Raw genomic sequence first — 12904 nt, 5'->3', positions numbered from 1 at the left:
TTTCTCTCTTTTTCTGTAATTTACTGTATGATTCTCTCTCTCACTCTCTCTCTCTCTCTCACTTTCACTCTCTCACACACACACACACTCACACACACACACACACACACACACACACACACACACACACACACACACACACACACAGCCCACCAGGGGATGTGAGCCAGGCTACGTCCTCTCTGAACCCAGTCTGTGAAGTAGACTCAAACACATGCAGTGAGAGGCAGCAGATCCCAAACTGGAGCACTTTCCCTCTTTTTTTTCTTTTCATTTTTCAGCCTTTCAGGAGAAACAGCATAAAATACACATGATCTCATCCCAAACCCACCTCCCATTTGCCTCATCTCCAGTTCAAGTTCTGCTTTTTCAGCCCTCATATTTGATAGTACCTGGCGATCATTCATTTCCTTTGCTATGTGTTTATAAAGGTATTGCGGTTTTAGAATGGAATTAGAAGCATGGTAGACATTATCCTCTCTCTCTCTCTCTCTCTCTCTCTCTCTCTCTCTCTCTCTCTCTCTCTCTCTCTATTTAGCCCCTGACTCTGGATCAGGTCTAGATCTCATCTGGCATGGCTCCAGTGGACCAGGGCTGTTCTAGAGTCAGCTACCATCTGGCTAGTTTGTATTTATTTATTTTTTCCAGGTGCTCGAACCACACTCACCAGCTCCATTTCCTCTTCCTCTGACTGCCCCACCCCATACAGGAGAGAGAGAAGAAAAGATGCAGCATTACACAAGATGGTCAGGGAGGGAGGGCATCCCCTCTCACATGCACTCCCCCCCCCCCAAAAAAAAAACATTACCCTTGACAGTCCACAAGGGCAGGGATCGGCACTCACTCACCAAGGCGCTCGGCTCCAAAGCGGGGCACATGGGCAGAGGAGCACCTGGGCTCACTGATGATCGCGTTACTTTTAAAGAGGCCCTCTAGTCAAATGAAATGGCTTCTGATTCAAATGTGTGACTGGGCTCTTTCACATGTTAAGGTTTCACATTTCTGGCCCCACCGTGTTTTACATGTGAGGAGTGTATGCTGATATCACTGAAAGGTTATTGTGTCTGCGTGACGGAACCACTTGAGAGTATTTCACACGAGAAACAGGGTGTCACTGGTAACTGGGCAGGTGTTTAGCTGGGAGCTCCGTAATGTTTTTGTGTGCGTGAGTGTGTGTGTGTGTGTGTGTGTGTGTGTGTGTGTGTGTGTGCGTTTGGAGGGTTTGGGGGTGGGGGGTTGTCTGGCTTGTTCAGGGCCATATGAAGACATCACTTCACTGCTACGTCGCGCTTAACCTTCCGTGTCGGAGTGGCAGCGATACGTTCTATGGTGAGTCCAATACCTCCATCAATCCCTGTTCCTGCTCATTTGCCAGCCACTCCACTTACTCTAATTGATCATTTATTGAGAGGCTTGGGGGGGGGGGGGGGGGGGGGGCAGTGGGAAGCAACAAATCCGAGTGAACACATAAACTAAACCCACACACACACAGACACACACACACACACCCTCACACTCAGAAGCACATACACAAACACACACTTTGTAGCAGTGTCACACCTACACACAGCATTTACACTACTGGGCACACAGTAAGTCCAATCAAAACACTCCCATTTGAAATTCAAATACACTCATTCACTGACACTAAAACGAACCCTAGGAGCGGAGGAGAGCTCCACTTCACGGTTATATGCAGTGTCTAATTACACAGCCAGCCCCGCTCACTGCTGCACAGCACAGTACAATATGCTGAGTCTGTCTGAACCATGATGGCATCATATCAGAGAAAGACTAGGGATTACTCCCTCATTATCATACATGTTATGAATCTTAAAGGGGGCCCTTCTGTCTTCCAGCCAGCCAGCAAGCCAGCCGGTCAGTCGGTCGGCTGGCCCGACCCGTTTGCGGCCCGTGCTCCTTGGCTGTGCCCGGGCCAAGGCGGTCTTAATACCGTACTCAATCAATAGCGGTGGGGAGACGCGACAAGGGCGACAAGATATTATCTGGCTCCCACTCTGGGCCCCCTGATTAAGCCTTCATCCCCACTCTGTCACAGTGCGATGTGATTCATTTAATACCATTATGTCCTAATGACAGCCTGTCTGCAGGCTCCAGCCCTTACTCGCCCAGAGCAGTGAAGGAGGGAGAGGAAGAGCGAGAGAGAGAAAGACAGAGAGGGGGAATATGTGTGTATGACAGTGTGTGTGTGTGTGTGTGTGTGTGGGGGGGGGGGGGGGGGGGGGGGGTGGATGAGTGTGAGGGGCAGTAGGAGGTAGGGAGTGATGGACAGATAGAGACAGAGATAAAAAAAAGTAATAGAAGAATGAAGAGGCCTTTTCTTGGTAATAATTCCTAGGCATACACACACACACACACACACACACACACACACACACACACACTCACACACACACAGGCCTTGGAGCTGTAGTCTGCTGCTTGCAGGGCTCATAACTCCACACACACACACACACACACACACACACACACAACCACACACACACACACACACACACACACACACACACACACACACACACACACACACACACAAGAACTGAACCCTGAGCTGGTGTGCACAGGAAGGAACACACTCAGGATAACCCCAGGAGTATTTACCAGAACAACACCCCATTATCCCAGAGGAGAGCAGAGCACAGAGGGGAAGCAGCAGCACGCAAAGGTGAAGCCAGTCAATTACTGGCCAATTTCTGAAAACTTTTCTCTTTCTCTCTTTTTTTCTTCATTAGTCTTTTTTCTTTCGTGTGTCTCAGCGTGATTTATGGCCACGGCAGTCTTCTGTAGCCTCAGGTGCTCAATGTGGTCAAAGCTGCCTGCACCTTAATTATAATCATTAAGGGCCTCTAATTTCAATGTGAATAATTGAGTGGGTTGGAGTACCCGGGCCTTAGAGATATACCTCACTCCTGTGTTTGTGTTTTTGGCACTGTTTGAAGCACGCACACACACACAAACACACACACAGACACACAGACACACAGACACACAGACACACACATCTTGTCTATCCCTCTCTCCTTTACTGATCATATAACAGTGTGGTTTGGGTGTTGTGTATACAGCTTGCTTGTTTGAGTACTGTGTGTTTTTACTTTGGGGGTAGTGTGTGAGTTTCTCAGAGTTGGATAATATGCATTTGCAGTCTGTGTTTTTGTTGTGTGTGTGTGTGTGTGTGTGTGTGTGTGTGTGTGTGTGTGTGTGTGTGTGTGTGTGTGTGTGTGTGACTGTGTGTGTGTGTGAGCGTGTGTGTGTGTGTGAGCGTGTGTACAATATGGGGCACTCTGCTCACTGTGTGCCATCAACAGCAGCCCAGTGGAGCTTCACAGACCCTCCTGAAGGCTGAAGCCCTGAGAGCTGCACTATGGAGCCATGGAACATCTCATCTCCATCACCCCAGAATGATGGAGGGAGGGGGGGGGGGGGTAGGAGAGTGAAAGAAAGGGGTGGAAAGAAGGGGAAGATGAGAGAGAGGTGGCAAGAAGGGAGAGGTGAGAGAGGAGAAGAGAGGATAGAATTTGAAAGCAGAGGAGAGGAGTCTCAGTCTCAGTGCATGTTTGTGTGAGAATAAAACTGTTGTCTTCCGAACAGACTGAGACTTGTAAGAACACTAATATGAGAACGAGAGTGTGAGTAGAAGTGTGAGTGTGAATGTGACAGTGTGTAAGTGAGAATGTAAGTGTGTGTGTGTGTGTGTGTGTGTGTGTGTGTGTGTGTGTGTGTGTGTGTGTGTGTGTGTGTGTGTGTGTGTGTGTGAGTGTGTGTGTGTGTGTGTGTGTGTGTGTGTGTGCCTGAGTGGGTTTGTGGGTTTGTGGGTGTGTCTGTGTGTCTGCCTGTTTGTTTGTGTGTGTCTGCATGTGTGCGTGTGTGTGTGTGTGTGTGTGTGTGTGTGTGTGTGTGTGTGTGTGTGTGTGTGTGTGTGTGTGTGTGTGTATCTGTCTAGAGATGATTGGAACTCACCAGTGGGGGCATCATGCCTTTGCTGGACGGGGGGATGACTACTCTCAGGTCGGGCTTGCGGCTGTTGATGCTCATGTTGCCTCCTGGTGGAGGGGGAGACTTTGTGGGCATCACCTTCCCCAGACCATTACCACTGGGGGTACACAGCAGCCCGGGGGAACCCCTCGGGTTGACAAAGCCATTTCCTGAACACACACACACACAGAAAGAGAGATTAGTATGCATTTAAAAAATATATTCACCATCCAACATTAGAGACTGGGACACACCATTACACTGCAGCGTAGAATAGTGCAGCACTGTTAATGTCCCTGACCCCCCTTGAGAAGTCCTAATAGACTCCAAGTAGCCCCTGGTGATTATCCTGTGCAAATGTAAAAATAACACGTCCATTTGGAAATTGATGAGCCACTCCTTTTCTTGGTAAGCGTCTGTATTGAGGATTCCTGCATCTTAGGATGAGGGCAAGTCGTTGTGTCGACCAAATGGACTGTGACTAGTAGCTTCAATAAAGTTAACTGCTACAGTCATTAAAAGAGGGTGCAATCACTTGCTGCTGAGTAGAGACTGTCTCTACATAAATATATACCAACAAAAGATAAACACAGTAGGACAACTGAGGATGGCAATTTCCGAGATCACTCACTGTTTATGTTTAAGTGTAGAAACAAATCCTCTCAAGAGAGATAGTGTTGACCGACTGCCCTACTGCTTAGAATTATGGTTAGCGAACAATTAATCTCTTATGTATGCTGCTTAGTCCATCTGCAGGCTTGCATTGTTTGGACTTCCTTCACACTACAGGCTGACATCTTTTCTAACAATCACTGCCCATAGACAGACAAATGTGCAACTCGCATAAACAAACACAGGAATTACTAGTGGCTAGGAACAGTCAACAGTTTGCATGTCTGCTGGGAACACAAGGGTTTTTTTCCTGTAGGCTGTGTGATTGTGCGTCATTGTTTCAAACACACACACACACAGCAAATTACTCACCCAACCCTCTGTCATAACTTCATCAGTAATAAATGCCTTAAAAGGTAATTAGTCAGCAATTTACATGGTGGAAAAATTCAAATTCAGCCAGATGTCTGACTGGCCCTATCTCTCGATATGCAAAAACAACAAATAAAGAAACAAGTTGTCATTTCCTTGTTTGTCCACATCACAGTCATTCGATTAAAAGTTAGTCACAGGGCTCCCACCCTGGGCAGCCATTTCCTGTGGAGGCTTTGGGACGGAGAGGGAGAGGCAGGCGAGTAGAACAGAGAAGGGACTCTGGCTGAGGCTGAGCTGATTCAGGGCACTGGCAGCAGCTAACTACGGTGCAGTTCCACCCCAGAAGCAACTGCTTCCCCCCCCGGGGGTGTCTTTTGACTAAGCCTCTCTCAATCAATGTGTTACTACAGTTTGAAATCTCAAAGTCTCATCTCACTGTAGTAGCCTTCCCAGACACTGAGAAAGTAAGAAGTAACAGCAGCAGTTTGTATCACTGAAAAGCTGTTTACACTAACACAAGTGTCATCTTAAAAGCTACACTGTTCAAATGTGAGAGAACCCAGTTGGACAAACAAGTTTCAACAGACTTCAGACATCCTTTTCAGTACAACACAATCATGACAGCAAGCAGCCCTTAAAGGTGCTATATGTAAGATTTTTTGTTTAAAAAGAAACCATTTTTATGTAATGTCAAAAATGCCTATGCACAGTCGTGCCCAGGTATCTGCTAAAGTTAGCATGCTAACCAACTAGATGTGCTCCGCCACACTCATAATACCACTTTGTACCTCAAGAGGTGCTGGGGAGTCACAATAGTGAAAACAGCAAAGCAAAGAAACGGTGCCATCACGGACATAAGCCCACACTATCAGGAATAGTGTTTTTAATCACCAAAATCCCATCTCAGAGGCTAACATAATGACAGTTAAAGTGTTTGTTAACTCGTGGAGAAATAGAACTACAGAGCCTCAATCCCTTTTCAGAGTGCCGCATTGGACCCAAGTAATCATGGCTATCCTCTAGTTAGTATCAAAAAGTGTCTAGTAGCCCATTGGCTAACATTAATGGTTATACTAGTGCTTAAATGAAGACCTACAGGGGTGTGTTTGCCCATACTTGAAGTTAATGTAAAATATAAATATCAATTGATGTTGAAATATAAATAGAATAGAAATTTTGCCTGAAATTCCCATCCATAGTACCAATGTGGTGATACACTGCCCCCAATCTGCTTAGAGTGGGGAGTATGAAATCATTTTGTTCGCTAGCTGACAGCTAGTCAGGCAGACAAATAGCCCCGTTCAGCTTCACCATTATTAATCAGTCACCTGAGATCACTATTAGTATAGTAACTCATGACTACATTTAGCATTCTACAGCATAGTGAAACACAGCTATTCTGTACAGCCTGGAACAGGGTATGCGACAAAGCTAGCAGAAAGTCCTCCCACTGGAGCAAGATAAGAGCTTTCACCATACATGGTCAAATATAGAGCTATCAGGACTCCCAGGTGACATACATGTTTAGCTATCAGCTACTGTGCTCTGTTACTTTTCCACTGAGCAGAGTTACAGTATCACAATAAACACTAATCAACTGTCCAAAATTGCATTGTCAAATTTTTTTTTACAGACCAGACAAGGGTGGCATTATGGTATAATTGTCTGCTCCAGAGAAAGCTCTAAGACCGGCATGTTTTTCTTATCTTTTCACCACTTGGGCTTAAAGGAAACACACCCTCGTTCTGTTCTCCTCTCTCATGTGCTTGAAATGCTGGTTAGCTTTCATAATATAACTGTGACGGTTACTGTCTGTGTGTAGTCAGAGATTGATTTATGATTAAGAATGTGTGTATGTCTGTATAGAATGTGTGTGTGTGAGAGTGTTTTGGCTTGCGCATGTGTATTGTATTTACAGTACTGTTGAAAGGAGGCGGCTCTTATCTTAATATTACTGTAAAAGGCACAGCCAGAGAGACCGCTGATAAGAATCAGAGAAGGCTATGATATCACTGCCTGGATCCAGGCCAACGCACAAGGGAGAGACAAAAAAAAGAAAAACACAGTCAAAATGAAAACACTGCTGATGAATTAGACCCTTCTAAACCAGAAGATATGAATTGCCGCTGTAGTTCTAACTTTAACTCTATACTCTCAAGGACGAAAGGCAGAACAAAGGCCAAACAAACATACAGTATATTAACATCACCTACATGCATGGGCAAGCATGATTTACACAGTGCTTGGACTTGCTTTGCAAAAGACACAAAAAAAAACATCAGTGGCAGCAATCCCATTAAAATAAAGTGTTTTTGAACTGGTCTCTGTAGTGCTTAAAACCTGGGCATGCAAGGCCCTGCTGCCACTGGTTTGCTGGCAAAGTGTTTATGTACAGTGTGTCCTCATGTGTAGAGCGTGCATGATTTCTGACACAATGTGTCCCCCGCCCTCCCTCCCTCCCTCTCCCACTCCCTCCCTCACTCTCCCTCCTCCCCTCTTCCAGAGGATCCTCTCTCTGTGTTTGATTCATTCCTGATTCAGACACACTGTGCCAGATTGTGTCAGCGCACCGTAAAATTGTGTCCCGCTGAGCAGGAGGCATGGGGAGTGTTGTCTTTTCTTTTTTTTATTTCCTCTTATTGCGTTGTTTTCGCTGCTTTCTTAAATAAAGACTCTCTTAGATCTGAATAATGGATCGCCCGTTTGGGAGCAGCGTTGCGTAACCATCTCCCCTGACAAACGCTAACTTTTTTTTGTGTTTGTTTTCATCCGAAATGTGGGAAAAGCTGTGCTCTCTACACAGCATGGTCTTTGAACACGTAACATAGTTTTAAGCAGGCCCAGCCTTTTATTAAATTGTCTTTACCTTGAGAGTGTTAGGTAGGGGAGAAATATGCATGAATGAGGAAAACGACTAATGAATTTCAGAATCAAAGCAATGGCTCTGTAATAGATTAAGTGTAAAATAGACCAGATTCTAATTATAGCTTTAATTAATGAGCCTGAACAGTGCCTCTTTAGTCTGGAGAGCCGTATTGTTTTGGCTCCGGAAAACCCAGGACAGGACTGAACAATGTGCTCAGGCTTTCAAGAGCAGAAACAGCTGTGCCAAGAAAATCCTATTCATATTTTACTTGGAGAGTCTCTCAGAACAAAAATAAATACCATTTATAAGGCTTCTATGGGATTCAGATGGGGGAAAAAAAAAGCCAGTGAATTGGTTATCCATAGGGAATAGCGGTGGATTTTACAGACCCAGAGACATGGTGGAATAATGTGCGCCGAAACAGTCTCTTGAAATATTCTTCTGACACACAAACAGCCCTTGTAATTGCTCTTCAACAGCCTGTAACTCTCCAGTATTAATGAGGGACGCTGCAGCGCTTGCAGGCAAATTGCATAACAGGGTGAATACTCAAATCCCTCACATTCCAGCAATCTCTCTTCGTTAATGCAAAACAGAGTGGGCACACATCATCCAAAACGGAATCTATTCCACGCTCGCTGCCTCGCTGGACACTCCAATCCTCTCTGATTACCATTGCAAAGAGGAGGAAGAAAAAAAAAATCAACACGAGAATCTGTGTCGAGCATAAACAATGAGGATGTTCCCACATTAATTAGGTCCACACCAATTTGCTCTTTGGCAGAGTGTGCTTAAATAAACTTGTGTGTAATCTAGGAAAGGAGTGTGCACACTTCATTGTTTGCATGGTAGTCAACTCCAACTAAACCCTTAATCAACAGACATCGCTTTACCTAACCTAAAACCTGATATGACCCTAAAAATGTCGTGAAGGCTCATCAGGACTTGGTGCAACATGTGTTGTTAATAAAAAAACTTCTCCTGTATTTTCCATATTGTCCTGTATTTCTTTCTTTCAGACATGTATTATGTTGCAGCAGTTGTTACTGGGGTCTAAAAAGAAGATGCAGTGTCCTATTGTAGACTATGATACTCCATAGATATAATTATCTATATGGCAACCATGGTCAACACCAACAATAACCTAACTCTCAACCTCACAGTCCAGTAATATGGAGGGTGCCAACACTTCTCCCTGGTTATGCAGAGGAAAACAGTAATAGAAAATCTATGGTAGGTTGCTTCAGTGAAAAAAAAACACACATTGGGGCCTTCTCCAGCCTCTGCAGCCCAGAGTGTCCCAGACGTGCACAGCCACTCGGCAGTCTGAGCAGTCGGACAGAACCAGGGGACTGTCAGCTCAGCTCCCATTCTGCCACGCCAAACTGCTTAAGGAACCAGGACAGGCGCTGCAAAGTCAGCTGAGCTACTCGGCAGAAAAAACTAGATCAGCAGCATCCAAGGGAGGACTGCAGAGACCAGGCTCCAAGGTAGGATGTGTGTGAGTGTGTGTGTGTGTGTGTGTGTGTGTGGGTGTGTGTGTGTGTGTGTGTGTGTGTGTGTGTGTGTGTGTGTGTGTGTGTGTGTGTGTGTGTGTGTGTGTGTGTGAGTGTGAGTGTGAGTGTGAGTTTGTCTGTGTGTGGGTGGGAGAAGGAGTCACTGGGGTGAATGGGACTTGTTTGTTTCGTCTTAGTTCAACCAGCGGGTTGGCTGGTTGAGCCTTCCTCTACCAGGTGGACAGATCTGTAAACCCACAAAGGAGTTAGTGGGGGATTTCACATGGGGCCCAGTGATGACGCAGGATACTGCCTCACACTGACAAATAGGAAGTGGCACAATCGAGTTTGCTGCAAGAAGTGATGGCTAGCCACAGAAGTTGCATCAATAAATCATTGGGCGCAGAATGCACTATGATTCAGTGTTGCTTCCTCAGGCAGCTTTCTTCCTCTGACTCTGTTAGGTTGACTTGAGAAAATCTTTTCTTGATCAGTGTGGCCGTCGCGTGATTAAGATCAGGTTCTGTTCCTTTTGGCTTGCCATTGTGATGTGCCGGTTTGGCTCTGTCTCTTGGAAGTAGGATGTGGCGGATCATGCAAAAAAAGCATACAAATTTGTAACACCCAAATCATGTTAGGCTGCTTCGAAACAGCTCCCCGTTTTCTTTAAGTAAAACATGATGCGCCTAATTATCATATTATGCTTCAAAATGCAACTTAAAAAGGCAAAGGCTTTCTTGAAGGTCTCATGTACCGCAATAGCATTAAGCTCAGCAGAGTCTAAGCCATTTTGTTCCCGAGCACTAGTGAGTCATTTTATCCTGAAGCTAGCACACGTGGTTAGGTAACACATTTAAAAAAAAAAAAAAAAAGGTGGGAAGGGGAGACAAATTGTGGTATGAGGCGAGCGTGATATTTCATAGTGAAAATGATTCATTTGCACCCTACCAGTTCATGTCAGGATGAAGACAGATCTTTCCCTCAGAGGAGAGGGAGCTGGCAGCTCTGCTGGGATTACGGCTTGGATCCTCGCCACCGTTCTCTGGGCTCAATCAGTGATCCAAAACACTTCCCCAGCACTCTCACTGGGACGCCATACCAAGCCCTGATTCTGGAAAGAACCTGGCCCAGGTCTGCTGCAGGGCTGGTGAATCTGAGTCGGATCAGCGCCAGAACTGTGATTGGTTGCGGTTAAGCCAGAACGGCAGGCTGGGCAGAGCTGCGAGGGGCGAGACAGTGCTCCTTCTGGCCCGTTTGGAGGAGGCCTCTTCCTCACGCCCAGTGGTCAGTGCTTGTGAAAAATCAGAGGTATGTGCGGAATGGCAGGCTGACAGCCCAGCGCTGAAGAGGCTCCTTTTTTCCAGGCGTTCGTTCGCTCGCTCGCGTCGGCTGCTCCGCACTGTTTGGAACAAACAACAGCTGCAGCTCGCTCGCCGAGTCGCCCATGCCAAAGGCTGAGCCCCTTCTGGGCACGGGGCCCGCTCACTGCCCTACAGGCCTACTCTCTCTCTCTCTCTCCTGCCCGCTGAGCACAGGTTCACACACAACTGTTAAGACGTGGAAAACCAGGCCTGGCACTCAGCTGTGTGCCCTACACCCTGCTCAAAGCTTGAGGTGGCGACTCATTGCCAGGCAGGTCAACAGGGCCACACCTGGAGCCTAGTTAACACTTTACGAAGCCCAGAGGCTCCAGGATCAACATGGAGTCATTACAAGCTGTTGATTAATGTTGGTTAATGAACGCAAACTCACAGCAGGTGTTTGTGAATTCATAAATGAAAATCCACCTACAGAAACACCTAAGTGCTCCATAATTCCAGTGTGCCTAATTGTTTTTGAAATAACCTCAGGACAAAAAGGGCCACATAAACAACTCCAACAGCATGTGACCTTCCCACTTCCACCACTGAGCGGTACTTTTCAGTGGTTAGAGAGATGGGTGTCCAGCAGGCCGTGTGAGCTCAGAGTCTGGGGAGCCTTTTGCAGGGTCGTGTCAGTGCCTTGTCTCTACGGAAAGCAGAGGTGGGGCGGGGACAGGCTAGGGTAGGGTAGGGTTCACCAGCACCTGACACTGCCTCTCAGACTGCGCATAGCAGCCATGACAGCCCCGTCCGCTCATTGTGTACACAGGACTTAGAGGGATGCCATGGCCGGCATACTTGCACAGTTCTGCTGGGCTAGGCATCCTGCTAGGCCCTCTCAGGCCTTATAAGGACTGGCCACCGTACTGGGAAAAAAACAGATGCACCTGTCAATAGAGGAGAGGAAACTGGAGGAGAGAGGGGGAGAGTAAGAGATGGAGATGGCCAGGGGTGGTGGGGGTGGTGGGGGTGGGGGGCTGCTGGGGTGTTGGCCTTAAAGGAGACCCTTCGTTTGATCACCTGCTGGATTGATTATGCTTGTCTCAATTGGTTTCCCTGTCCACTACTGTAAAGGTAAAACCAATGATCTCTAAAGGAAGCCGATAAAAGTTTCCCAAGAACACTGCTGGCAAATACTTCAGCTTCTGTCTAACTGTTGATTAAGAAGTTAGAGTCTACTGACATCAGAACAGAAGTATAGACTATTACGGCTATGTCAACTGGTGTTCCCTCATCAATATCTTCTGTTGTGCATCATCCATTTATTGCAAGGCTCAGGGATAATTATTGTTCACCGAAATGAGTGTGGCATAAACACAATGGCAGCATAATGCAATAACCACTTTCACACTGTTTAAATCATGCAAACAGCTTTATGTGGTGTAATTATACACTGAAGGCCAAGACACACAAAAAAGCAGCTTAGCTAGGCTATCGCATAACATCTCACAAGCATGCAGAGTCATTGTATTTTGTATTTACTACGCTATTGTGCATCACTCTAATAAATAACACATAACATTACATCTTCAAATTATTATTAAGACTTCTCCGGTTTGTCCAACAATCACATTTCATCTTTCTACAAACCAAAAATTCTTTGAAATACAGGCAGCTCATTACAACGTGCTCTTCAAAATACACTTTCTTTGAATACTATATCAAATAAGGCCCTACAGTAACAGCGTCCACTTCTGTTTTATACTGTTGTTCACCCCAGGCAACTTGGTGTTGACATAGACAAAATAGCCCATGGGAGAACACAAGCAATCCTGGCATTTGTAACTGTCAAGAAGGAACAGTTGGACACATGACCTTGGCAGTGTCCTTGGTGATTTGACAGTATGTGTGTGTGTGTGTGTGTGTGTGTGTGTGTGTGTGTGTGTGTGTGTGTGTGTGTGTGTGTGTGTGTGTGTGTGTGTGTGTGTGTGTGTGTGTGTGTGTGTGTGTGTGTGTGTGTGTGTGTGTGTGTGTGTGTGTGTGTGTGTGTGTGTGTGTGTGTGTGTCTGTGTCTGTGTCTGTGTCTGTGTGCCTGTGTCTGTGTGCCTGTGGTAGAGCAGGTCAGAGACATTAACAGCTGCCGCCATCATTTTCTTCCCCTCACATTAAAGTTTTGTACGTATTGTTTTGTACAGGTAGAGCTAAGACGTCCTTCCCATTAGACCACTGAGTTCGTAGCGGGACTTATAATAGCATAT

The 12904-nt window shown here is 46.2% G+C and overlaps 1 protein-coding gene across 8 annotated transcripts in view; it reads right to left on the bottom strand.

Moving 5' to 3' along the window:
• mef2aa (myocyte enhancer factor 2aa) overlaps positions 1-12904 on the bottom strand; it is a 92099-nt gene that overhangs the window by 7764 nt on the left and 71431 nt on the right. For 5 of the 8 annotated variants that reach the window (XM_031564421.2, XM_031564420.2, XM_031564423.2 and 2 more), the window contains 2 exons: positions 3982-4166; positions 668-691 (listed from right to left, as the gene is read on the bottom strand). In XM_031564421.2, coding sequence (XP_031420281.1) covers positions 668-691; positions 3982-4166 — 209 coding nt within the window. The remainder of the gene's footprint in view (positions 1-667; positions 692-3981; positions 4167-12904) is intronic. The other 3 variants (XM_031564422.2, XM_031564428.2, XM_031564426.2) reach the window with 1 other exon arrangement.

The sequence above is a fragment of the Clupea harengus genome, chromosome 3 (genome assembly GCF_900700415.2).
Source record: "Clupea harengus chromosome 3, Ch_v2.0.2, whole genome shotgun sequence".
Lineage (NCBI taxonomy): Eukaryota > Metazoa > Chordata > Actinopteri > Clupeiformes > Clupeidae > Clupea > Clupea harengus.
Note: the sequence above shows the minus strand (reverse complement) of the source record. Positions and strands in the feature narration are given on the sequence as shown.